This window comes from Girardinichthys multiradiatus, chromosome 3 (assembly GCF_021462225.1).
Source record: "Girardinichthys multiradiatus isolate DD_20200921_A chromosome 3, DD_fGirMul_XY1, whole genome shotgun sequence".
NCBI lineage: Eukaryota > Metazoa > Chordata > Actinopteri > Cyprinodontiformes > Goodeidae > Girardinichthys > Girardinichthys multiradiatus.
The window spans coordinates 12,215,350-12,242,470 of NC_061796.1; the positions used below are offsets into that span (position 1 = coordinate 12,215,350).

A 27,121-nucleotide genomic window follows, 5' to 3' on the forward strand; every position below is an offset into this window, starting at 1 on the left:
GTTAAGAGACAAAAGAGACTGAAATTTTGCCCGTTCATCTTTGTAAAATAGCTTTATCTCTGTAAGCAGTTTTTAACTCTAGACACAGATTCTTATTTGACTACCACCTGAACATGCTTTGACCTAAACTATTTTATTGTAACTGGCTACTTACGAGTAATCTGATGCTGGAAATGGCACATTTGCCCCTGTCTCAGATCTTCTGTACCCACTGACAGGTTTTAGAAATTTTGAGTTCGCAACTAACAGTCATGTAGACATGTTCGCCCACCAAAAACCTCTTAGCTGCCTCTCTGATTGTTCACATTGCCAAGCATGTCAATATAGTTGGACATCTAAGTCTTGGTAGGTTTATAATTGTGGCATTCTTTCCAGTGTTGGACAACAGATTGAACAGTGCTTGCTGAGATGTTGAAAAGTTTGACCTATTGCTTTATATCCCAACTCTACTATAAACTTCATCACAACTCATAGCTCGACCTGTCTGCTGTGTACCTTGATCTTCAGATGCTGTGTGTTCAAAAATGTTTTCTAAAAACTGCTGAGGCCTTCACAGAACAGATGGTTAAAAGTTTTTAAACCCAGTTTTATTTACCTTCCACTTTACTATGTGCTACTTTGCGTTGGTCTGACAAAATCTTTGGTTGTAAGGCTGATAAAACACAACACCTACAGCCAGGGAAGTTAATACACGTTACAGTGATATTTTTGGGAAGAATCAGTCCATTAAAACCTTAGCTCTTCCACTCATAGTCTAGGTAAGATGTAGCCAACATGTTCAGTCATTTTTACTCATTTTTCCTAAAGGTTTTGTTTTCCCAACTTCACTTCAGTCCATCTTGGGTCAAGAAATGTTTAGAGCTTTGGTGTATCTTATTTCCAAATGTTTTACTTTAAGTAGCATTTGGGTGTACTTTTTTAAAATATCCTGAATCTCATTCTAGGCGTTGGTTCACAGTAAAGCCTTGTGCAATACCAAAAATAATTCTCTTTAATCAGTGATTTTTTTTTTTTATAGTAATCCAGGGAATCATCATCTTCTCTGTGATCTTCCCTCTTTTTGCCCAATCAGGTCATGAACTGGTTTAGACCACCATCCCAACATTTGTTTTTAAACACATCGGCACGCCAAATACATCGGTTAAATTGTCATATTTCTATTTATTTTTATTGACATTTCACGCAACAATCAGAGCAAATCTAAAATACTTGATTTCAAAGTAATGGCAGATAATCAGTCAAACTTTGTTTCCTTCAAGCAAGTTGCTCAGAATGCAGCACCAACTAAAAATCACAAAAAGATATTTAATGAATTCAATCGTAACATTTATGAAACTGAAAAAAACCGATTATGTGGAATCTCTTCTCTTTCTGAATGTGTTGAATTTACAAATAGTTGCAGCTGTATAAAGTCAATTCTTTTTCCCAAATTGTGGAAAATCCAAACATTTCTACAATGTTCTGTTTAGATTCTGAAGCAGATCTTATTTATTTCTCTTAAACAAATTAGAAATACATCAAATCTGCTGACATTATTTTTTGGAGCACAATCAGTGGCCATAGTATATTTTTATTTATTTTTATTTCTGGCAAACACACCTTTTGTTCATGTATTGAGGATACATCACAACATCATATAATTACATGGGGTTGTTTCAGGCGTTTTGCTTTGTAACATTCACATATTTTTCCGGATCTCACATAAGTGACACCATTTCTTGTACCGACTACAAGGCAAAAGCAACAAAGCAGAAACTCCAATACCACTGATGCAGTTAAATTAAGTCCCTCATATTAAGAGTTTGCAACATCGACTGCAGTCCCTGAAATTCTTCAGGAGTGACGCTAAAGCCATTTTTTTTATGACTTTACAATGCAACACCCGTGGCCTATTTTACACATGGACTGGACATTTAATAGAATAATTTGAATATCAGCCACTTACAAACCAAAAGAAATTGTATCTATTCCAAATATCTTCACATAACACAATCTTGTAGCTTTCTGAACAATTAACTTAGCCAAACTGCCTCCATATTTTATGCAGTCTGAGTCTGGACACTCAAAAGAAAGACATTTGGTTATCATTTCGATTATTACATGCTGGTTGGAAGTTTCTGGGTCCTGTTCTTGGTAGGGATCCCCGTCCTCTCAAATTCCAGTTTCTCTTGAATGTACAATCGCTTGCACTCTTCAAAAAACGCAGGATCCTGGTAGCTGGTGGAGGACAGAAGGTACAGTATCACCAGACTGATAAGCGATCGGACAAGTTCTTGGAATGCTGAGATTTGAACAGGAACAGTGGTTAGTAGAAGAAAGTAGGAAAGCCTCAGTCAGAGCTATTGGTGGGGTTGCACGTGGTGCTATGACACCTTAACGTGCGAAAGCTGAGTGTTGGAGAGACCTGTGCAAAATACTCACTGTTGGGTCAGGCATTCCTTCAGGGCTGCGTTTTCCTCTCGACACCTAAACACCATTAGGAAGCCGGACTCTTTGCAGCAGCTGCTGAAGGCTGGATGGAAAGGAAGGAAATGTTTACCAAAACTGTGAGTAACTAAAAACGGGCCAATTTTTTTCCTCAGACCAGCTTGGATCGGTGCATCGGCAGGCAAGAGGTTATTCAATAAAAGCATCAGAACCAATCAACCAATGGCATATACATATATTATACTGGCTAATGCAGTATTATAAAAATCATATAAAGGTTAGGGGTGTATACTTTGATCTGTAAATAGGAAAAATCATGTAGTTCCTGCATTTGACTTAAAACAACTACCTCTGTCGAACAATCTGCAGCACATTTTTTTTTCTCTTTCATGTGTTACACGCCTTAGAAATAATTTCAAAAACCCAGAATCAACTGCTCTGACTTGAACGAAAACCGTAAATCGCTATTGACCATGAAAAGTCTACTCTGTGCATCTCTAATCAAAATATGAAGGCAAGCTGCTTCGATTAAAAAAGCCACTTTTTAGTGATTAGATGTGATCAGTGAGATCTAGAAGGTAACACGCAAAGGGCTAATGTGAGGTAGAGCAGCAGTCAATCCAATTTTACTTGTTTGCAACTCTGTTGAAATCTGTAATTGTGAGGCCACACTTTTTAGACTAAATTAAACCATGTTTTGTTTTAACCCCTGGTGAGGCCGTTTAGAAAGAGAAAAATCCGCCCTGACTTGTATCCCAAAAACATTTTCAATTTCAAGGTCATCCCCAAATGATCACAAAAATAACATCAATTAAAAAAAATTGTTTACACACAATTCACCATAAACAACATGTGTTTTAGGTGGAGTGTTCATACTGGATCAGAGAAGAAGATTCTGCACAAAACTGCCCTGGGAACAAAACACCAATCGCTAATGTTAAAAAAAGAGACAGGAGCGAATGTTCAAGTGTTGTGTGAAGATTATTGGTGAGTCCGAATGAAACGCTACCACACTTTGTAACCCACATAAACCTGATGAAATGTCATGGGAAACCAGGTTACTGGCCTGTACATGAACATGCCATTTTTGGCATTTGCAGCTACAAGAACTTCAACCTTTCTGGGAAAGCTGTCTGCAAGAGTGTTTTTACTCTTCCAGGAGCATATTTGTGAGGTCAGACACTGATGTTGGACAAGTTGGCCTGGCCCAAAGTGTCCACTCTAATTCATCCCTAAGATGACTATGTAGACCAGTTATGTTTTCCCACACCAAACTCACTAACTCATGCCCTTAGACCTACATAAGGCTGTAAAATACTACATACATATTGTGGTGATGATAATCTTCACAATTAACCATAGCTACAACTTACGTCAGATGTGGGTGTTAATGACAGAGAATTTTAGTCCAACAGACCAAATGTAATGGCAAGCAAAGACTGAATGCATGAAACCCACTCAGATCTACGGCTACAACTCCTGCTTTCAGCACCGCTAGCATGCCTGCATCCGTTAGCAACTCGTCAAACAGCTGGATGTTGTTTTGAGATTTTATCATTAAACGAATTATCATTTATTACCAAATAAACACACACAAAAGTAATGAAAACTGGTAGCATTGAGTACCGATACTACTTCCCAGGTACCGGGCATCAGTACCATATCGGTTCAAATGTGAAAGGTACCCGTCCCTAATAATAGCCAACCAAATATTGCTCCAAGCAGTCCTTTGCAATGGGGATATTGCACATTTAAAACTGTGATGATTATGATTCAAAATATTGTACAGGTCTGACTTTTTGCCATAATCAAGCAGCCCTAGATGACACTTAAGCGGGTCCTTAAGGGATGCACCACAGCTAATGTCACCCGACTCTCGACACATGAAGGTGTGGAAGACCGAGTCTTCACCTTGTTAGCAAGTTCTTTCTCAGAGGTTTAATTGAAAGGACTGCCCTCACATGGCATCAGTATGGTTATCACAGATGCTTTCATCAGGATGCAAATGTAAAACAAAACAAAAAAAAACAACTGAAAAAGCAATTTAGAGAAGCAGAAGAGCGAGACTAATCTAATCAAGCGATGCCTTGATGCCTTATTCCTGTCCCATGGTACTGATGGAGACTGGAGAGGGTTGCCTCTCTGACCATACAGCAGCAGCTCTACTATTGCAAAGCTATGTGGCCAGCTTCTTGTCAGAGGAAGCTGATCTGAACAAATGTGTGATGACACCTTTACTTTAGGCTGCTGGGGTTTACATTTTTGTAGACAAAAATAGAATTGTAAAGATTAAGCAAAATATATTTGGGAGCTCTTAAAAAATGCAGTGTAGATTAAACTAAGCCCTATAATAAAAATAAAAATGTTAAACTATGATTTCTGTAGATTAATTCAGCAGGGAATTAAGGTAGAGGATGTGTGATGCTGTGGATCTGGTTCTCTTTCAAAGGCCATGGGACTCATGAGCTATTCAAAGAGCCTCATGATGCCCCGTTTTCAGTTTACTGGTGGATGCATTTCAAAGAGGACCTGATGCCATGCACTCCAACAAGATTCCCAACAATTTTGGACGCGAAACAGGCCCACAGCATCACACATTCTCTACCTTTTTTCCCCTCACTGAATAAATGAAGTCAAATTAAATGGGAGATTTTTTTCTAAAAATGCAGGTGTGAAAAAATATGAATACTACATGAATTTATATTTTAGGGAACTACTTCCTAAATCTTTAAATAATTTTCTTCACCTGGGGTTCCAATAGATGTAAAAGAAGCTATAGGGCTCACATTACAAAATGTGGTATTTTAAGGTGTATTTACCCTTCTGAAACATTATGATTATTTTAACCAACTTTCTTTTCTTTAATTATAACATTTGAGGCAAAATGTGAACGCAAGATACATTCAGTTTAGAAACAGTAATGTCAATCTTGAAAGAAGCAATAATCATGTAATTTAGATGGTTTTTGACATAAGAGAGAACTGACATGAATCATCTGCTGTGGGAACAATCATGTCACGTTAAACTAGAAAGAATCTGTACAGGTCAGTGAGACTTGTCTGAAGTGCAAGCTGCAGAGGGACACATGCAGAGACACATAACACAGGAAAACATACTTGTTAGTTGTGTTTTTAGCTTTTTTTTTCTTTGTATATCTTGCACAGACACATTTCGAGGCTCAACGAAGACAAAAAAAACGAGCACGAGAGGGCGGGGGATGAAGGTGTGAAAAATGAGTGAGAAGAGAAGCCTGTAACGTAATGGGGGTTTCCACTACACACGCAGCCACTGTCTGTCCCATCACCTCTGCCTGTGCATGTGCACGGACTCCCTCTGAGAACAGCACCACGCCGGCTCATGCAGGCTGTCGTCGGATTTCTGCAAACCACAACTTAGTGCCTATCCTGCTGATGTGTTGCTGCAGTCGAGAGGACAAGGCTGCGGCCACTGCCTCTGTGCAGATGCAGTGATAACAACTGCTAAGTCAACTTGGTAAGCTCTCGACAGAAAGAACTGAAGACAACCCGGGATGCAGGTGCAGACACCGCCAGGAAGGAAAGAGTCAAAAGTTCAACCAACAGGGGAAAAAAACGAGACTAAGAAGATTATATTGGAGGGGGGACATAATGAAGTAGTATGAAACCCTGCTGAGTGAGAAGTGATAATCTGATAACTATTTTTTAAAGAACGGGTAATGAATAAAGTCAGACATCCCAAAGGTAGCCTAATCCTAAAAAGTAGAGATTAACATGTTTTACTGCGAAATGTGCAGCTCAACCCCAGAACAAAAGCAAAAGAGCATTTGATAATGCTGGCTGAAGATGGCAAGAGGTTATCAATGCTCAAAGTGAAACGGGTCCTGTACCAACATGGGCTGAAAGGCCGCTCATCCAGGAAGAAACCATCACTTCAAAAGTAACAGAAAATATCAGAAAACAGCTTGCAAATACACTTAACAAGAAAGGTACATTTTGATACAGGTCTTTTGGTCTGATGAAACTAAAATACACGTATTTGGCCATGAGCTTGGATACAAATGGGTCTTCCAAATGGAGGAAGACTCTAAGCATACTTCAGAAATAGTTACAAAATGGTTTAAATACAACAAAGTCAGCGGCCCTCACAAAGCCCTGATCTCAGGCCCATAAAGAATTTGAAAAGGAGGCACAGTGCGTGGTGTAGAGATGGAACCTGCAACCCAAACACAGACGCCTCAGTCCTCAATGCAGCTGTCCTGGGTCTGACTCCTGACCCCGGAGACCTATAATACATGTCTTCCCCCTCTTTCCACCCCACTTCCTGTCTGCCTACTTTGAAAAAAAAGTAAATAAAAGCATTTGAGAGGTGCATTCAAGCAATGCAGTCTGCAAACCAGACTCGGTTACACCAGCTCTGTCGGGAGGAATGGGCCAAATTTCCAGCAAACTATAGTGAGACATTGTTGAGGGAGAACCAAAAGGTTTGACTCCAGTCACACAATTTAAAGGGCAATTCTTCAATTAAAAAAGGAAATGTATGTAAACTTCAGGAGCAGTTTATTCGACTCTAAAGTCAAGACAGTGACAAAAAAGCAACATTCTTATACAGTGTATGTAAATATCTGATTCCACCTGAATATGATATAAAACGAAATATGACCAAATGCGATATATCATATCATGTTTTAAAATGTCATAAATGATTTATTATATGATGGCTTTATAAGGCGGGAACCTGACTCTCTAATAAAGTTTGTTTTTTAACAGTAAAAATCAGGCCAACAAATTTTAAGCTTAAAGCTAAAGAAGAGGTGCTTGGAGGTAATAATCATAACTTGTTCTTTAGAGTTCATGAAAATATATTCTTGCTTAACTTAACACTTAATTTACATAATTAAATTTCTCCACTGGTAGTAATTTTAATGTTTTTGCGAGAAGCTGCATGGTGAAGCTTAACCTACACTTACTTAAACTTGTCAGTTCGGGTCTCCATCACATGTCTAAGCTTCCTTAAAGAAGACTTTATCCATTCAAAATGAATTGTCGCAGCAGCAAGACGGAGCAAAAGGTGCACATCTAGGAAGATCGTTTAAAGAAAATTTTAATCACAAATAGTGCAAGCAATGCAACAAAAGAACTAAACCAAAAATTAACCCTATATCTAAAATGAAGTTACAACAAATATATACACTATTTAAAGAAGACATCGAACCTCACATTGCCCGCAAACCTAAATAACTGTATCTAGGCGCATGTGTGCATTCAGTTTATAATGTGAAACAGCACTGAGTGGTCAGTTAAACTAGAAAAGTAATTTACAAGGTTTAATTAATTAACGCCAGCTCCATGTCAATTTGCTTTCTAGCCATTTTGTACAACAGTTTCATCCGCTCCTTCTTTAAATTTGTGTCCATCAATAAATCATTTGCTTAACATGCACCTACCGTTTATTTTTCCTACTAAAGCGTTAAATAATGCTAAAATCTCAAATTGTTCATTTTAATCGTGAGGTATTTTTTTTGTAGATTTAGCATTACAGCTTATTTCCATTGATTAACGTTCCGATCCCCGTTTGACCCAGTTGATCCCAGATCAGACCAGAATAACTCTGAACAACCTCCAGCAGGTGGACATCATTTACTGGAGTCTCATAATCACATTTCCCTAAACTGAACTATAAAGAGATTATAGAAAAGTGTTTTAAATCATCGGTTGTTAAAGTAGGTATGAAATGCCTGCAGATGAAAACTGACAGACAAATGTTGCATTGGTTTAAATGAATGCTATTGTATAGATTTGCCTGCCTGGCTTTTCTAATAGGTTAGTTATTCTGACAGGAAATGCTTGACATGTGCCATTTCCAGCTTGTGTTTCATACAGGAAGACCATTGATGGTGCACCACCTCCAACCTCCAATTTCTTTGCAAAACAAAAATGTAATAAACCAGCGGCTATGAACGTTTACTGAGATTGTTGTTGTTTTATTAAAAGTGGATGTCCGCTTTGGAGTCCTCTCGCACTACGTGTCAACTTCAGTCTCCGGGTCCAACTAATCTGGTTTTATATTAATTGATCCCTAGAGAGTTAAACAATACATGTAAGATACAAACTGGTAATACCTTTTAACAGAACTTTATTTCATAAATTCTGAACTATTCATTTAAGGTTTTAGATTTAGCAACAAAACACCAAGAAGCCCTGGCAGTAAGGATGCAGGTGTTTATTTCAATTTAGAAACAAACTTCCTAGCTGAAAGTAAATAATTTAAAATCCCAAGTCTCCCAGGGGTATTCATAATTTTGAGCCAAATTGTATGTAAATCAGATAACAATATCCGTAGTTATTTCCTGACCTACTCTGATGGTTATAAGAACGAGTTCTTTTTGGTTTAAAAGTACTCGATGTAATACATTTTTTTCAGGTGTAACGAGAACACATGTGTTCCACCAACACCACACTGCCATATGATGATGACTACTGACTTTGGTTTTAGTGCAGAAAGAATTTCTCTCACTCAGGAAAACACACCTTCAACACGGTCTACGCAGCGCTCCTTGGCTTTCTCCCGCATCAGCTTGGGGATCAGGACGTCCTTCTCCACATGCCTTAGAGGGATTTCCTCTGATAATGCAGTTAAAAACAAAGAAAGGCACACAGGTCATATCAAGGTGCAGTGGTTGTTAGTTGTCACTTTCTGCTCAATACATGACAAACTAGAGCCCCATTCTCGTTAAAGGAATGAGTGATAAATTCAAGATAAAGTTACTAAAAAGAACGTTAAAAAAAAAATACCTAATAGGGTGGACACAGCGTCGTATGCACATCAGTGGTCATATTTAACACATTTGCTATGCTAACGTAGCTGTTATACAGAACGTCACGTATTATTGTCTAAAAAGGACACGTAACGTCAGTACTTATCAACAACTGCCAATACGCACTTAAACAAATAAGTGGAGTTCAGGAGAGTAAGAATATTACCTGTATTTGTTGACTCCATGGTGGCAGAGTTTCTCAAAACATTACAAAAACTGCACCAATATGACCTAGCTCGCGTACGTTCGAACACTTCCGCTGACGTCGATTTGTAGTTTCAGCGGAACCGTTGGATCGTGTGCCAACTACAAATCCCAAAAACACACTGGGGCTGGGACTCTTAACCGAAGGTTCACTGAGAGTGCAGTAATTTTAACTAAATAAATGAAATAATTCATTCATAATTTATTTTATTAATTTGTAAATTGTCTCTCCTTCATTACTTCAGTCTGTCAAAACAACTGATACTATTGTAATTTAAATAAATAAATATAATTTAAAACATATATGAAGAATATTACTAATTTATTTAAGCAGTTTGTCCATTTTTATTTTATATTTATTTTAATTAGTACAATCAAGCTAATTAAAAGTAGGTAAATCTATGACAAAACATGTTCTATTTAATCAATTTGTTAACGTAAAAAGTTTTTTCAATTCAATTCAAAAGTACTTTATCAAACCTAAAGGGAAGCTGGATGTTGTTGTAACTAAGTTCCCAAGTTTCTTGGATTGTTGTACATGCTGATGGATGTGGATAGGAATGATCTCCTGTAGCGGCTGTCTTACAGCAGATCTGAAGAAGCCTCCCCCTGAAACACTTGTTGTATCATAGTCTCCTAAAGAGGATGCTTAGGGTTGTTCTTAAAGTTCTTCATTTTATGAAGAATCCTTCTTTGCAGAATTACCTATAGAGGTTCCAGAGCAGTCCTCAGAACAGGGCCAACCTTCTTTTTTAGCCTTTTAGCCTTTGAGCTTCTTTTTTTTTGAGCTTTTTTTTTAAGTCAGTGACTCTGATAATGCTGCCCCAACATTTGATGACAGAAGAGATCACACTCTCCACAACAGGCCTATAGAACATATGGAAGTACAGTCTGGGGCGGGTCACGGGACACAAATGGCGGAGTAGTAGCCCCATGTTTGGGCTCCCCCAGCTTAGTATCCTTAAGCTTTTTCTTGAACAGAGGAAGTGCCGTTAATGTGAGCCGAAGTTGTAGTTTATGACTAACAAAATGCCCAGCATTTCAACAAAACCTGCTAAACTAGGCAACAATCTGCACTCCCAGTGCAGCCAAGCTAACATGGCGGACTTGCGGCCAAGCAGACGCAGACAGCTTGGTTGAGAGAATCGTGCTCAAAGGTGTGGAGGACTCATTTGGCAGAAAGATCGACCTGGTGCTGAAAAAGCTTGAGGCTTGTTCGTTTAAACTCACAACTTTGGATAAATGAATTTCTGAAGCCAAAGGCCGTATTTCAAACATTGAGGATTCAGTAGCAATTCATGCTAACTGGATGTCAGAGGTCACGGGGAAGCTGGAAGCGGCCCTGGACAAGATTGATGACTTGGAAAATAGAAGTCGGCGGTGCAACATACGTGTTATTGGGCTTCCCGAGGGCAGCGAAGGTACTAACCTGATTGCCTTCTTCAGGGCCTGGCTGCTGGAGCTACTACAGATTAGCTTCAAAGGAGGGGCTGTTAAACTGGACCGCTGCCACTGCGTTCTTGCACGCCGTTCGGGCCCAGACCAGCGACCCAGGGCAGTCGTATTAAGCTCCACAATTTTCAAAATAAAGCTCGGATTATGCAGGCAGCAAGGAAGATACAGTCTCTGTTCTACAAAAGTGCCCGGGTCAAGATATTTGAGGACTTTTCTGCGGCTGTGGTAAGAAAGCGGCAGGAGTTTCACACAGTGAAGCCACAGCTTAGGGAGAGAGGGATTGTGTTTGCAATGCTGTATCCTGCTGTGCTCAAAATTAAACACAATGGTCAGGAAAAGATCTTTAAACATCCTGAAGATGTAGCTGCCTTCTTGGAGGGAGCCTCGCGGCGCAGAGGATCTCCCCCCGGGACCCCAGATGACTGAGCACCCCTCTCCAGGTTTAAATGGCTAAGAAACAGATTTGCTAGCCACACACGTCCCAAGGTGCTGTGTATATATCAGTCTATTGGGCTTTATTTGGGATTTAGCATGTTGCGGACTTTATAATCCTCTTTTTTTTTGTTGCCAGCTGGAGTGCGCTGCACACTTTAAGTTTCCAGGTGTGTTAGGTATTATTTAGTCAACTCAAAGGTAAGAATGATACAGTCAGAGTTACTTGCAGCAAGGGTAGCCCACTTTGCAGTGAAACTACAAAGTTTTTGACACCCTATCTCTTTATTTATATGCACAGTTCAACAGACAGTTCAGACAGGGTGTGTGTGTGTGTGACAGAAAGGAGGCTGGTTCACACAGAGATAACAATGATCTCACACACACAGGGAGGAAGGCATAGTGCAGGTGCCTTGCAACACAAAGTTTTTACATGAGTGATAGCAAGTTTTTGCACCCATCCAACAGTCCCTCCTTTTATCACAAATAAAAACATTAAATATAAAAACGAGTAAGAAAAAATACTCTGTATGAGCGAAAACCCACGGACGGTAAACAGATTATATTTTGTGGGAAATACTCATACCATGGTCGCCGCCCTCGGCAACCATTAAAAGTTAAATGTAGATTAATACTTGAAATCATAAAAATAAAAGAATAATACTTGAAATCATAAAAATAAAAGAATAATACTTGAAATCATAAAAATAAAAGAATAATACTTGAAATCATAAAAATAAAAGAATAATACTTGAAATCATAAAAATAAAAGAATTAAAAAATCTGCCCTGTTTATGTCATCATTGTACTTTTTCTCATTTCACTTAAGCAACAACTTCTTTCGATTTTCTGCTGTAAGGTCATTTTATGAAATACAATGTATGAGTACACTCAGGCTTTTGATGTGATTTATTTACAACATGTCATCATAATCGTCCCCTTCATTTTCGTGCATTTCTACCTGGTTCAGTGTTGCATATGCTACAGTGACTGACTGAGTTACTATTCTTTGTACCATGCATTTGCAACATGGGATAATACATATTGACAGGAGACACAGAAGGCCCATGCATGTTATTACTGCAACTAGGAGAACCTTAAACAGATTTATCCATCCCCCTGTGAGCATCCAATCTAACCAAGAAGAGTTAGGATCTGGGTGGTCATGTGCCATGACATTTTGCAGATTCCGTAGGTTGTTTAATGCTCCCGTTATGTTTGCAGAGTGTATATTATCTGGGATATATGTGCAACAGGTGTTATTCAATAGAACACAAACGCCCCCCGTTGATGCTGTTAGAATATCCAAAGCCATGCGGTTCTGACTTATCATGGCTCGCATAGCGCTCATTTCTGTGTTTTGACCCTCTTCTACTATTATGGAGTTATTTAGAAACAATCCAAATTGATAACTTAAAGTTTCCACGCGCAGCATTAATTTGCCCACACCTAACCAGGGTAAGAGAGATAATAATGTTTTATCATCTTTAGACCAAAGTTTAAATTCATCTGGGACATTTGTTCCCCAAATGGGGTCATGTGGTTTAACATCTATTTCCCTTGTTGATCTCCTATGTGGTATAACTATAGTCTGCTTACTAAGTACCACAGTGTGATCTGATGTGAAAACTGGGGCACATACACCATACCAACTGGGTGGAAGTACATAAGCGTTATAATCACATAACCATGCCACCCCTTCTATCCAGTATGTGCCGTTTCCGGGATTATTCCTGTAAGTGTAGAAGTAGTTACATTTCGTAGTATTCCCTACAAAATTAGTATGATTCCCTGTAATATTTTGTCTTATGCAGTGTCGATGGTTTCCGGGGTCTGTTACATATGCTTTGAATGGTTCTGATTTCCCTGTAATGTTGAGAGGTTGCCATTGTTTTCTGTCGCAAGTGCAGTTTTCTGGGTCACAACTGTAATTTAATCTCTGGTTACTGAAAGATTGGTCTGGCATAAGAAAGAACTTTTTATTTGTATATCCTATCAGGCCCATTGATATGGCGCAACTTGTCTCGGTGAGGTTCATAGCTTTGACATATATGGTGGGGCCTTGGGAATGCACGGGCATTATAGAACACACATAACAATCAGTTTCATTTTGAGTTTTAGCTGTGTCATACACATAACGATACCAGTAATTTTGCAGAAATGGGTGTGTGTCATGTCCTTCCGTCAGTGGTCTGAGATGGGTCCCATCTGATGTCCATCTCTTCTGGTTCGGTATCACCTCCTGTGGATCCTGCTTTAGATAGAGAAAGAGTCCTGCTACCAGAATTAAGCTCAGGCTTATCAGTCCTGTCCACATGTTACAGAGAGCCATTTTATAATTGGGCACAGATCAGCTGTTTTCTTCACCGGTTTGAGACGCTGGGCCATATGGGTCCTCCAACTCCTTTGAACCCGGACTTCCTCTGCTACCCCGTCGGTTGGTTTGGCTCCTGTAACGGCAAAACTGGCTTACAGTGGCTTTTATGGATCCAGGAAGGCCTCTCTGCTATTTTCAGAGCTGTGGGCGTTGTCAGGAGTATTTGAAACGGCCCTTTCCACCGAGGAGTGCTCCAATCCTTCCGGTGGAGTGTCTTAATCAGGACCAGGTCTCCAGGCCTCAGGTTGTTCTGTGGGATAGGAGCAGAGATTATCGGCAGACCACTGGACATTTGTGTTTCTTTTGTCTGCAACATTTTATTCATCCACTCAGCTAATTAAGTTTCCTGTTGTGCTTTCTCTATTTCATTCATGTCAGAGGGCAGAGAAAACGGTCTGCCATGTACTATTTCTTTGAGAATACAAATTCACATCAGCAACCTGGTGTCATGTGATCTCAGACTCAGAATATAGCGGGTGGAGTTATACAATGATGTACAGTAGGTGGCAAATGGAGTAAGACCAGTTTGATTTGGAGTTATTCTCATCCATAATTTAACCAGGGATAGGCATTCGGGCCATGGCCTCCCTGTTTCTTCCATTGTTTTCCTTAATCTTTAACTGAAATCCTAATGCTCTAGAACTTAGTTCTATTAATTTATTTACAAAATGAGTTCCATTATCTGACCTTATAATCTGTGGGATACCATATGTGGGGAAGAAATGTGTCACTAGGTTCATCTATTACAACTAGGCAATATTTCTTCCCCCGTGTTTGCAACAAATTATACATGATCTGCAAAAATTCTTTGCATAGTCAGAAAAATTTATAGTGTAGCATTAATGCTTTACCAGATGTGACATATTCCCCCCTTGACACGTGGGTCTTCCCAATGTGTCACTGTAGCCGCTGTGTTATATAAATGTTTTTGGGAGGATTGGTTTATCTTCTATCTGATAGATGTCATCTTTTCTCTGTGCTCCTCTCTTTAGCCAGGCCTTTATTTCTGTCTCGGGTGCTGACTGTTGGGCGTCTTTCAGCACGTCTGTGTCTATAAATAGCAGATCTGACATTTTCTCTTTAATAGGTTGAAATGAGTTAGTTCTGTCCCTGATGATGTTTTAAAACCTCTATTTTGCCAAATCTTAGCATGGTGATGTACTGATCCGAAAACATATTGGCTGTCTGTGTATATAGTAAGTATTTGTCCCTCATGTAATTCACATGCTCTTACTACAGCATATAATTCTGCTGTTTGGGCTGAGCATGTATTGGGTAGAGATTTAGCTTCTATTATTCTGTCGATGGTTGTTACTGCATAACCAACTCTATTCTTTCCATATTCATCTTTAGATGCTGAGCCATCTACAAACACAACACATGAATCTGGTATTAGGGTTTGAGAAATGTCTTGTCTGGGTTTTGTGTCTTCTTCAACTTTTGCTTTATAAGAATGTGGTTTTCCATCTTCTGCAGTAGGTATTAGAGTACTTGGATTTAAAGGGCACATCTTTTTAGAGTTATGTTTGGCTGTGAAAATAATAGCGATGTCAGTGTGATATGTCTTGCATGTAGCGTCAGGTGCTTCTCTTAATATTCCTGACTTCAACATATCTTGTATTACTGGCTTAGTACCTTCTTCAGCTTCTGGCTTTAAGGGGTATTGGCGGACTGATAGCCTTTTTTCAGATATTAGTTTAACCTTGTATGGTGGGAACCCCTTTATAAGCCCTACATCAGTTGATGATTGGGACCACAGTTCAGGTGGGACAGCAGCTAAGGCAGGATACATGTTGCTCTCTTTGCTCTCAGCTAAACCCTGTATTTGTCCCTCTGCCTCATCTAAATGTATCCTTGGATGGACTTTGACTATCCACGCCAGAATGAGCTTCCAGATTCCTGTATTAGGATCTACCTTTGACAGTGTCAGTGCTGTTCCTGCAGAGGTTTAAAGCCTCTGTTTTTCCAAATTCTTATTATTCTTTTTTATCATATTTTATAAAGTAAGTCCTTATTACATGTAAAAATGAGATCAATATTTTTGGTAGTTGCTATTATTATAAATAATGCTTGGTTTAGTTCTTATTAAAAATAAAAAATAAAAACTCACTCACTGATGAACACAAAAAATGAAGGGCATATTATATCTTATAATCTTAGTTTATCTTACCCAGTTTTATAGATACAACATACAGTTTCAGTCAGCTTTGTATTTAGTTCAAGTAACTAAAGTTTGTTTCAAATAACTCAAGTTTTCTCTATTTCAGTCCAGTCCAGTAATTCTGTTAAGGTTCATTTCATCTTATGTTAAGTTTGAGTCTAATTCAATCATTTTGAACCTGACTGGAAAAAGTCTAAACATCTGTTAAAATCTTTTTGTTTTATCATAGAGAACTGACCTAATATTATTATGGTACTGTTGAGGACTCTAATTTTTACATAACATGAAACAGACATTTATTTCACAAAAACAGAAAGTCAAACACAGACATTTGGCCACATGAAAGTTTAAATAACCTGTTTGTGAAAGAATTATGAAAAATTGAAGACGGGTCTATGAACTTTCTTATGGTTATCAGTATTTTCAATACAGGTAGAACCTTTGCCATCTTTATATGATTTTTTGAAAAAGATTCTGGAAACCTTATTAAGATATAAATTTGGCAAAGATCATCAGAACATCAGACCTTTATTAGCGCTTTTAAGGTCCCTCAAAGATGCATTACAATGAAATCAGTCATTCCCATTCACACACATTCACACACTACTTACTTATTTCTCTGTCAGTCATTTTATTTGCAAAAATTTGAACATAATTTGACTTCTATTATTCTTAAAATGCACAGTGTTTCCTCATAACCCCTTTTGTTTCCACAAGGTCTGTTTTGAACGCTTCAATTCTTTTTTTTTTATTCACCAAGAATCAATAAGGTGGTCTTAGTGGGTCCACCTTAAAGGTGTTGTCTGTTGGGTGTCATGTTATCATTGTCAGGTCAGTGAGGTTCATAAGTCAGTCAGAACCTTGGTCATTTGGTCTGTGCTCATAATGTTTCATAGATCCAGCCTATGATTAGTCAGCAAAACTTCCACCTATAGGAGAAAAATTGATTGTTAATGAACTTTCATCATTGTTTGTTTCACATATTCAATCAGATCTTTATATTATACCAGTAGGTGAAGTTGTTAGTATCGCATGTAGACTGACATATACTGTTGCATTTGGAGAGGATCTCAGATTAAATAAACATAGTTAGAGCTTCAATCCAGGTTCATTTTGTGTCTGCAGACTTTAGCCAATTTTTCTTTTTTTTTTTTTTTTTACATAAAGAGCAAGATTCAAAACATTTTCAAAAGGCAGATTGTGGTAGAATGTAAACAAAACTGCTTATTGATTGACAAAATAACATTCAAGCACACAATCACCATATTAAAAGGCTCTACTTGTCGCCTGTCCTCAGCAGTGGTTTCCTAGCAGCTATTTTACCATGAAGGCCTGAATCACACAGTCTCCTCTTAACAGTTGTTGTAGAGATGTGTCTGCTGCTAGAACTCTGTGTGGCATTGACCTGTTCTCTAATCTGAGCTGCTGTTAACCTGCGATTTCTGAGGCTGGTGACTCGGATGAACTTATCGTCCACAGCAGAGGTGACTCTTGGTCTTCCTTTCCTCGGGCGGTTCTCATGTGAGCCAGTTTCTTTGTAGCACTTGATAGTTTTTGCAACTGTACCTGGGGACACTTTCAAAGTTTTCCCAAATGTTCGGACTGACTGACCTTCATTTTTTAAAGTAATGACGGCCACTCGTTTTTCTTTACTTAGCTGCTTTTTTCTTGCCATAATACAAATTCTAACAGTCTACTCAATAGGACTATCAGCTGTGTACTGTATCCACCTCCTGCACAACACAACTGATGGTCCCAACCCCATTTATAAGGCTTGAAATCCCACTTATTAAACCTGACAGGGAACACCTGTGACGTAAAAACCATTTCAGGTGACTACCTCTTGAAGCTCATCAACAGAATGCCAAGAGTGTGCGGAGCAGTAATAAAAAGCAAAATGTGGCTACTTTGAAGAACCTAGAATATAAGACATATTTTCAGTTGTTTCACACTTTTTTGTTCAGTATATAATTCCACATGTGTTAATTCATAATTTTGATGCCTTCTGTGTGAAGCTGCAATATTCATAGTCATGAAAATAAAGACAACTCTTTGAATGAGAAGGTGTGTCCAAACCTTTGGTCTGTACTGTACATAGTCCTATTAAGCCGAAGAAGATTTAACGCTTTTTGAAAAAGGAACAGATTCATGTAGCGCTCCTACAGGAAACACACCTGATTATCGATGAACACCTGAAGCTGAGATGCGACTGGGTGGGGTGGGTATTTGGCTCATCTTTTACCAGCAAAAGCAGAGGTGTTGAAATATTAGTACATAAGCACCTCCTCCTTTCTGATGTTGAAACAGTTTCTGATAAGTGTGTAGATATGTCATGTTCAAAGGCAATATCAATGGACAATAATTGTCCCTGTTAAATATTTATCTTCCCCCAGTACATTCAAATTTTCTTCTCATTCGCAGACTGGATTTGTGATAATACAGTTGAAGCTGGTGATTTCAAATGCTACTTTTCCTCCGTGTTGGATAAATCGTCCTCTGTACTTAACCCAATGTCCAGAAGAGATAGGGCAATACTCGACACCTGTGGTGAACTTGACCTAGTGGATACAGGTGGTGTGGTCTGCCTCTATCCCATCTGGGTCACATCCATCTGATCAAGGTGAACATTGTCCCCCGACTCCTGCATTACTTTCAGATGCTGTCTATAAGGCTGTCAAAGAAGGTTAGTGCAACTCTAAATTGTTCGTTTATATTGTTTATTTGGTGCAACAAAAAACCCAGATTAAAATACAGCTTTCTCTGTTTACCGGTTAAAAGGGGAGGAACGGCCGCACCTTCATTTTCTCTTTACCTATGGGCTGGCAGTGTAGGTTTCTTTTGGAATGGTACATAGATGACCCTGACTCTGCCTGGCTCTTGGTACACATCTGTCCAGGTAAAGGTGCAGTGTTAGTAAAAGATAATATGCTTTTAAAGAATATGTTGAACATCTGGCGTAAAGTCAGGAAATTAGAAGGGTATGACAGTTGTTTTTCTCTGAAAACTCCTATTCATGAGAATAAGTAAATGACTTCGATCTGGTCTCGCTGACTGGGAGCTCAAAGGAATAAATGTTGTGGGAGACTTGATTAAGGAAGGCTCAATTCTCACATTTCAACAAATTAAAATAAATTTGACATTCCCAAAGAGGATTTCTTTAAATTCTTGCAAGTTAGAAACTTTATTCAATGTAAGTTGAAGGAGTTTACTGGTGGTAGTAGAGCCATCTCTCCAATAGAATCTATTAGTGAATGACACTCAACACTTTCACTCAGAAAGTGTATAAGGCCCTCAGTAATCTCAATGTAGATAATTATGTTAAAGTAAAGAGCAAATGGGAAACGGATGTGGGTATGACAGGGACTGAAGACTGGGAGGCTCGTGCAGCCACCCCTCCAATGTGCTAGTGTCTAACTTCTTTTAGGAGAGACAATTAAAGATCTTGTATAGGCTATATATCACTCCTGAGCACAGATACAGGATTAATCCATTGCTGTTGGAACTCTGTATTAAATGTCAATCTGTTGTCGGTTCATTTCTTCACTGTTTGTGGTCCTGCCCCTATATTCAACAGTTCTGGGATGTAATAGCTCAACAGTTGGATATAATTTTTATCTGTAATTTACATCTAAGCACAAGGACTTGCTTGTTGGCACTGACTGAGGAGCTTCCTGCTGACCTTAGTAACAACAACCTTCTACACATTTTACTCCATTGTGTTCAAAAATGCAGTCTGGCCATATGGATCAGTGATAAAGCCCCAACCCTCAGTCAGTAAAGCAGACTGTGACTCGTATCATTCCATGTGAAGCATTCTCTACAGCACTGAAGGATAAACCCTTTTTATTTTATCAGACTTTGGATCCATTCCTTACCTATTTGCGGCCACTTCATCCTGCAGATTGAGGTCAGGGCTTATAGACCTGGCTTGGGGTAAACGGAGTTATAGTTTGTTATTCAGTCGATCACAAAGTTCTATATCTAAGACATTCTACCTTCCTAGTCTCCCTGAACTATTGTTTATACCCCCTTTGTGTATGTGTGTTTTCTTGTTTGTTTTTTTGTTGGATTCTGTACATTCTTACGGGTGTTGTATGGTGTCTCTGTTATACCTGCTTTGCAAAAAAGTTCAATAAATATATGTAATAAAAAAAGAAGTACAGTCTGCTCTGTCCCTTCTGGTAGAAGACTTCACAGTTGCATCTCCAATCCAGTCTGTTGTCCAGGTGAACACCAAGGTATTTCTACTCTTCACCATCTCCACTTCTTCCTTCATGATGGAAATAGTGTTTGACCTATTCATTTCATTTTTGCCAAACTGAATGTTTTACAGTAACAATTGGTTTTATTTATTTTTATTTTCTTAAAACAATAGTTATTTGTATCAATGAGTGAAAATTGTAGAAATGTAGAAATGCCTTTTTCTAAATGTCAAATGCTTTTCCTTGTGTCGTTCTCAGAATCTCACATTAAGTGTGCCTTAATAATAGGGAAATACAAGTTGCACAGCCTGTCAGAAAATACACAGAGTATTTGCAGGCAAAGCCTTATAGCGACAAATTAAATCCTAGCCGTCAACTAGCCCAATATGAGGCCACTGTTTGCAACACAAGTAGATGTATTTGTACAGCATTTACAGATTATGTACTGAGCAAAGATTTTGATAAATTTTACAGGTACAATGAAGGTAGAGTATTTCCATACTCAGCCACATTACCTTTTGAATGTTTAAGTTAGGCAGCCAATTTTTCATTGAGTGTTTTAAGCTTTATTCATTGTTCATCCACTGCAAAAAAATCTAATTTGGATCCCTATTTTTTGAGTAATTGCAGACCAATCTTCATGTTGCCTCTTGTGTCTAATTTTCTGGAAAAAAGGAACTTCTCCATAATTTATATTATTTATTAATGACAAATGCATTTTTACCACCTTCCAGTCTGATTATAAATCACTTCAAAGAAAATAGACAGCTCCTTTTTTATTTATTTCAGACTTAAGTACCCCCTTAAATGCAGTCGTTCACAGCTTCTTCTTATATTGTCTAGAACAATGGGTTGATATTAGGGACTTATCTGATCTTTTTGAGCTCATACATTTTAAACCTAACTTACATTGATGTTTTTAATTGACCTATGTCGTCAAGTGCTCAGCTATATTTAGTTTTACCTCATACATCTGTCCTCCACCTCCTTTCTTTGGCCATATTTTGCTATTTACAAAATACTCAACTGAAAATGCTTTTTTTTTTTAAATGTGTCCTGTCAGCCTACATGTGCCAGGGCAGTTTTGATCTACAAAAAGAATTTCTCAAGACAGTATCCTAATTGCGTGATTAAGTTTATTAATTCCAGATTCTATCCAGCATCAGAGTAGGCAGGCCACTTTCCTCTTATAGTAACCCGTGTTTGTATGACCTTCGACCATTTCAGTACACACTCACCCCAACACCAATTGTGTCTTGGGAGTGGGAGTGTGAATGTGTGTGTAGGTGGGTGAGTGAGTGAGCATATGTGTAGAAATAGGTGTTTGTGTTGAGTGGGTGTGTATGAGTGCAAGTATGTCACCGGGAAGTGCACATTTGTAAGTGTAGCAAGAACAGCCTGCAAGCCACAGCACCTAAGAGCAACAAAAGAACTTGCTTCAGAGGTCCACAGCAGTCCCAGACAACTAGACATAAAGCATCACCGCAGGGCAGCCATACGCCTGGCATACCCCCCCAGAGCCCCCAACATGTCAGGCAGGCACCATCTCACCACAGCAGTCGGAACCTGGAGGGACCATGGTTGGCTGGAGCACACTGTATTTCGCTCTGGAGGGCCAGTCTCCGAGAGGTTTAGAGGGAGGCATACAAACCAGCACCCAGCACAGCGCCCAGCACAGAGCCTAGCGGAGCCCCTGTAGCCTTCAACTAGCCCAACACACCTTTGGGAGCCATAGGACGTGGCCTGAGCACCCTCACAGACGGCACCCTACCAAGGTAAGCAGCCCCTTGCTAGCCACCCCCTGCCACACAGCACCGTCAGAAACCCTCTGGCTATCCCCACAGCCCCAGTCCACGGCAAGTTGGCACAGGCCCTGTGGCAGGAACCAGGGGACCACGTTGAGCCCCCTGAGTGGAGCCTCCAGTCTGTGGTGTTTGTGTGTGTGTCTGTGGTAATGTTAAATGTGATGAATTTAGATGTGTATGTCTAAAGTGCATTAAAATTGGGGTTGTGGCTTGGGTGTTTTCAAGACCCACTGCTTACTGACGGCAGAGTCTCTCCCACCCCAATCTCAAAACCCTAAGTGTCTCTAGTGCATTAAAATTTAGATGCAGGATGAGGCCAAATATGGAAGAGAGGGAGCTGCCTTTTGGTGTCTCCCCCATACCCACAAGGCCCATTTTGATCTCTACAACCACCGAGCAGAGATCCACTTCTCTCCTGAGCACGATGAAAGCTTCAACATTGGACCATATCATCCGTCTTCCCCTGACCTCTTCTCACCATCCACCTCAACATCCTCATTCTCAGAGAACCACTTCAGTCCTGCATCACCTACAGGATACAACATGAAATATCTACCGCTTTCTCCAGACCTCTGCTCACCATCGCCGCTATTCATGGCTGAGTCTGTAGACGCGAATGTCCTGCCAGAAGACATGGAGGTGGTCGTGGAGGAGGAGGTAGCCACCGGCTACTCACCCTCTACCGAAGCCCCTACGCAAACCCTGGAACCGATGGAGGACCCTCAGCCTTCAGCAGAGGATGAGAGTAACCAGGAGGACGAAATTGACGGTTGGTTCTCAACCACCCTCATCAATACGGTGACAACAGCGATACTTCATTTATTCAACATAACCTCTTTGAACTATCTCAGAGAAACCTGCTATGGATGTATAACGAACCACCCGAGCCAGCGTCAACACCATTGCTTGGAGGTATTGGGGGAGGATTATTACCAAGTCAACTTTCAACGCATCGTACGACGACTCGTAACCCCCAAACTCGTTCCTGCTATTCAGAATCTTCTGGTACTTTGACGCATACAAGCGGATGACTTCAGAGTGAAGACGATTGCCAAGACGGTTTTATATTAACTGAAATCGGTACAAGGCATCCACAGTGCAATAGCGCACGTTTATGATCGCATGGTCGAAGAGAAACACCTCAAACAACTTAACTCTGTTTCAGAGTGCTATGGACTGACAAACTGATCTCACATGTTTGATGACTTGTTGTATCATTTTTTTTTTTTTTTTAGTATTCCAGTACTTTAATTAATCTGCATTATATGATTTTTCTTCTTTTTTCTTTTTACTATTAAATACAATTAAAGTAGGAACATAGTAACATTTCCCAAAAGTGTTGTTTAAAAGCTAGTAGTGTTTGAATTCATCTGCATTAATCTGCATTTTATCTAATTTTGTTTTCTGGTTGTTTTTTTTTTAATATATATTAAATACAAAAATAAATAAAAAATAAGGATAAATCTACCCTCCTGTGTGTTTTTTCTCATTATTTAACAAGTAATCGGCAGAGTGAGCATAAGGCAGAGATGGCAGGAAGACGGCTGATGAAGAAAGTATATTATAGCCCTTCAAATCCGGGAAGTTTTGGGGGTGTAGATAGGCTGAGGAGGGTTATGCAAGATGAAACGGGAAAGAAGGTTGCGGTTGAAAAAGTTAAAGATTTTTTATCAGGAGAAGATACCTATACTCTACATAAACCTGCAAGAATAATGTTCCCGAGAAACAGAGTTTTTGTCACCAGACCATTGAGGCAGTTCCAGGCTGATCTCTGTGACATGCAAGCTCTGGCCATGGAAAATGATGGTTATAATTATTTATTAACAGTCATTGACATCTTTTCAAAAAGGGCGTATGTACGAGTTTTGAAGAGGAAAACAGCCGCTGAGGTGGTAAAGGCATTTGAATCAGTTTTTACAGAAAGTCAGATCCCCAAAAAACTTCAGACTGATGCCGGTAAATAATTTTTTAACAAGAAATTTAAGGTTTTAATGGAGAAACACGGTATTGAACATTTTGCCACAGCGAGTGAAGCAAAAGCTTCAGTGGTCGAGAGATTTAACCGCACATTAAAAACAAGGATGTGGAGATATTTTACAGCTAACAATACCCGGCGGTACGTCGATGTACTGCAAAACCTAGCTAGAAGCTACAACCATTCCTACCACTCCAGCATTAAAACGAGCCCTATGGAAGTGACCCCAGAAAATGCCTTTCAAGTGTTTCAGAATCTATATGATGTCAAGTCCAACAGATATTGCAAGGACTCAGTGACAACGTTTAAACAAGGGGATCTTGTCAGAATATCCAAGGTCCATGGAGTGTTTGACAAAAAATACGAACAGAGTTTTACGGATGAAGTGTTTACAGTGTATGAGCGGATACCCCGTTCTCCTCCTGTATACAAACTCAAAGATTTGGATGGAGAACCTATCGAGGGTTCCTTTTACGCTGAGGAACTTCAAAAAGTAAAAATATTTAACGACAAGATGTATCAAGTGGAAAAAATATTAAAACGACGTACGGTCAAGGGAGTCAAACAGGTTTTTGTAAGCTGGAAAAACTGGCTGGAGAAATTCAACAGTTGGATCAAGTTTGATGAACTTCGAAACGTATAAAAAAGGTTTGCACTAAACCTCACAGTTGACACAGCATCATGAACCGTCAGGTAGAGGATGATGGCTTTTATGTTACTCTTCCATCTAATGCTAGCATGGAAGTGTTTAAAAATAATACCAGTTCAAGTTTCCGTGTAAATTTAGCTCAACATATTGATTTAGAAGGCCAATGGATGGTTGCATTAGCCGAGATTTCATATCCTCATACATGGCATAATTTACCGGATTATGATGCCTACTTTGAATGGAGGAAGGTTGGTGATGTGGAGATCAATACGCAAAGGATCAGAAGTGGCAACTATAACAGCGTTATTCAACTCGAGACAGAGATGGAAATGTTTTTCAAAAAATTGAAATCGGGTTTACGCATTAAATTCAGCAAAGTTCAAAAGAGATTTGCATTTCAAGCAAACAGTCCATATGAAATACGCTTCTTCAGCACTCTAGCTTATATGATGGGCGTGAAATCAGGGGAATGGATTCATGTTTCTGAACCAAAACTGGCTCCTTTTCCGGCGGATATAAAGGCTGGTTTCTATCACCTATACTGTTACAGCGACGTGGTCAGCCCTCAAATAGTAGGCGACACTTTTGCACCTTTACTGCGGACCGTCAAAGTACAAGGCACATTCAGTGATATGATTACTCAGACGTTTAACCCCGCCCACTACCTTCCAGTCTCCAGAAGACATATTGAAAATATCAATATAGAAATTAAATCGGACCAAAACGTTCCTGTAAATTTCGTCTATGGAAAGACCGTCATAAGACTACACTTCAGACCGGTGATATCACAACGTAGCCTGAGATAAATTTTATTTGTATAAACTATTCCAGAGATATGTATATAACCTCTAAGATTGATTGGTTATCATTCATATTACGCTGGTTATTCAACACTGCATCAAGCAGGCAAGAGAGAACATGGCACAGCTAAGTCTGAGACGTGATCCAAATCGCTTTGTAAATTACTATGTAAGTCAATCAGGCGGTAATCTGCCAGGGTTTTATGGGGCCCCGGTCATGTACGGACGCGGAATTGGATCATTATTTTCAAAATTATTCCGCTTCGTATCCCCTCTGGTTAAAAAAGGATTTGCAATTGCAAAACCCCATCTTAAAACGGCTGCATCAAATATCGCTTCGGATGTCATCGGTAGAGCCGTGAGTAAAATGAGTGGTTCTACACACACCGACGGTCAAGAAGGTTCAGGAATTATGGTTTTATCCAAAAGACCCAGAACAAGACCCCCTGGTGATCATTTAAGGACGGTTAAAAAACAACGACAAACGCGAAAAAGGAGATCAGTCGCAGCTGACAAACGAAGAGGAAGGAAGTCATCCGCAAGTTTTGATATATTTAAATAATGGCTCTTTTACATAACAAATCATCAGAGTGCATGCTGGCAGAGTTGGACTTATTTTCTGCCCCGATGACGCAGCTATCGATCGAAGATAAAATTTACACCGAGATCCAGCCTTTATCAGCAATCACTGATGGAGGGCCGATCGAGTTTTTCATTCCGGGAGACGGAGAAAAGTATCTGGATCTCAACGATACGCTGTTGCATCTCAGAGTGAAAATTACTAACGAGAATGGAACAAACCTGCCAGATGATGCACCTGTAGGGCTCATCAACTACCCGTTAAACACCATCTTCAGTCAGTGTGACGTCACTCTCGGAGATTGAATGATTTCACAATCCAGCGCTACACATCCATATAGAGCCATGATTGAGACATTGTTAAACTTTTCTGAGGATTCTTTAAAAACCCAGTTTAGCTCTGGTCTTTTTTATAAAGACACTGCAGGTGCTCTGAACTCTATTGTTACAACTAACGGCCCTAACCACGGTCTTAACAGCAGAGCAGGCTTTACGGCAAATTCCAGGGAGGTACATCTCCTAGGCCCCCTGCATGCAGACATATTTTTCTGCGAGAGACTTCTTTTAAACTCTGTTGACCTTAAAATTAAACTTACAAGAGCCAACGATGCCTTTTGTCTCATGGCAGCAAGAGACTCCACTTACAAACTCAGGATATTAGGAGCATCTCTTTTTATCAAAAAAGTTACTGTCTCTCCAGCTGTACGACTGGGGCACGCTTCAGCTTTAATGAAGGCAAATGCTCTGTATCCACTTTCACGTGTGAATGTAAAAACATATTCCATCCCTGAAAATTCAAGGGTATGCAACCAAGAGAATCTTTTCTTAGGCGTCTTTCCCAAGTATGTGGTGATTGCGTTACTGGATCATGACGCTTTTACAGGAACACGCAATCTCAATCCGTTTGACTTTAATCATTTTGATATGGAATATTTAGCTTTATGTAAGGATGGCAGACAAATTCCTGCTAAAGCTTTCCAGCCCAATTTTAACCAAGGTCATTCAGTGAGAGAGTATTACAACTTGTTTACGGCTACAGGACGACATCTAAAAGATCTTCCACTGAGTATAACACGTCAGGAATTTAATCAAGGATACTCTCTATTCACATTTAATCTTAACCCGGGCGAGGACACAGATGCTCTATCTCCAGTTTCCAGTGGGAATTTAAGATTGGAAATGCGCTTCAGAAACCCGTTGCCTCATACCACCACGCTGATCATCTACGCTTGTTATGACTCTATTTTAGAGATTGATTCAAA

The 27,121-nt window shown here is 39.5% G+C and overlaps 1 protein-coding gene across 1 annotated transcript; it reads right to left on the minus strand.

Annotated features, from left to right (window-relative positions):
- Window positions 1-1,141: 1,141 nt before the first annotated feature.
- Window positions 1,142-9,527, minus strand: cmc1 (C-x(9)-C motif containing 1). The gene is made up of 4 exons (XM_047356925.1): window positions 9,387-9,527; window positions 8,934-9,026; window positions 2,422-2,512; window positions 1,142-2,217 (listed from the first exon to the last, which is right to left on the minus strand). Exons 1-4 carry the CDS (start codon window positions 9,403-9,405, stop codon window positions 2,097-2,099), a joined length of 324 nt encoding a protein of 107 aa, XP_047212881.1. The 5' UTR covers window positions 9,406-9,527; the 3' UTR covers window positions 1,142-2,096.
- Between the last annotated feature and the right edge of the window lie 17,594 nt (window positions 9,528-27,121).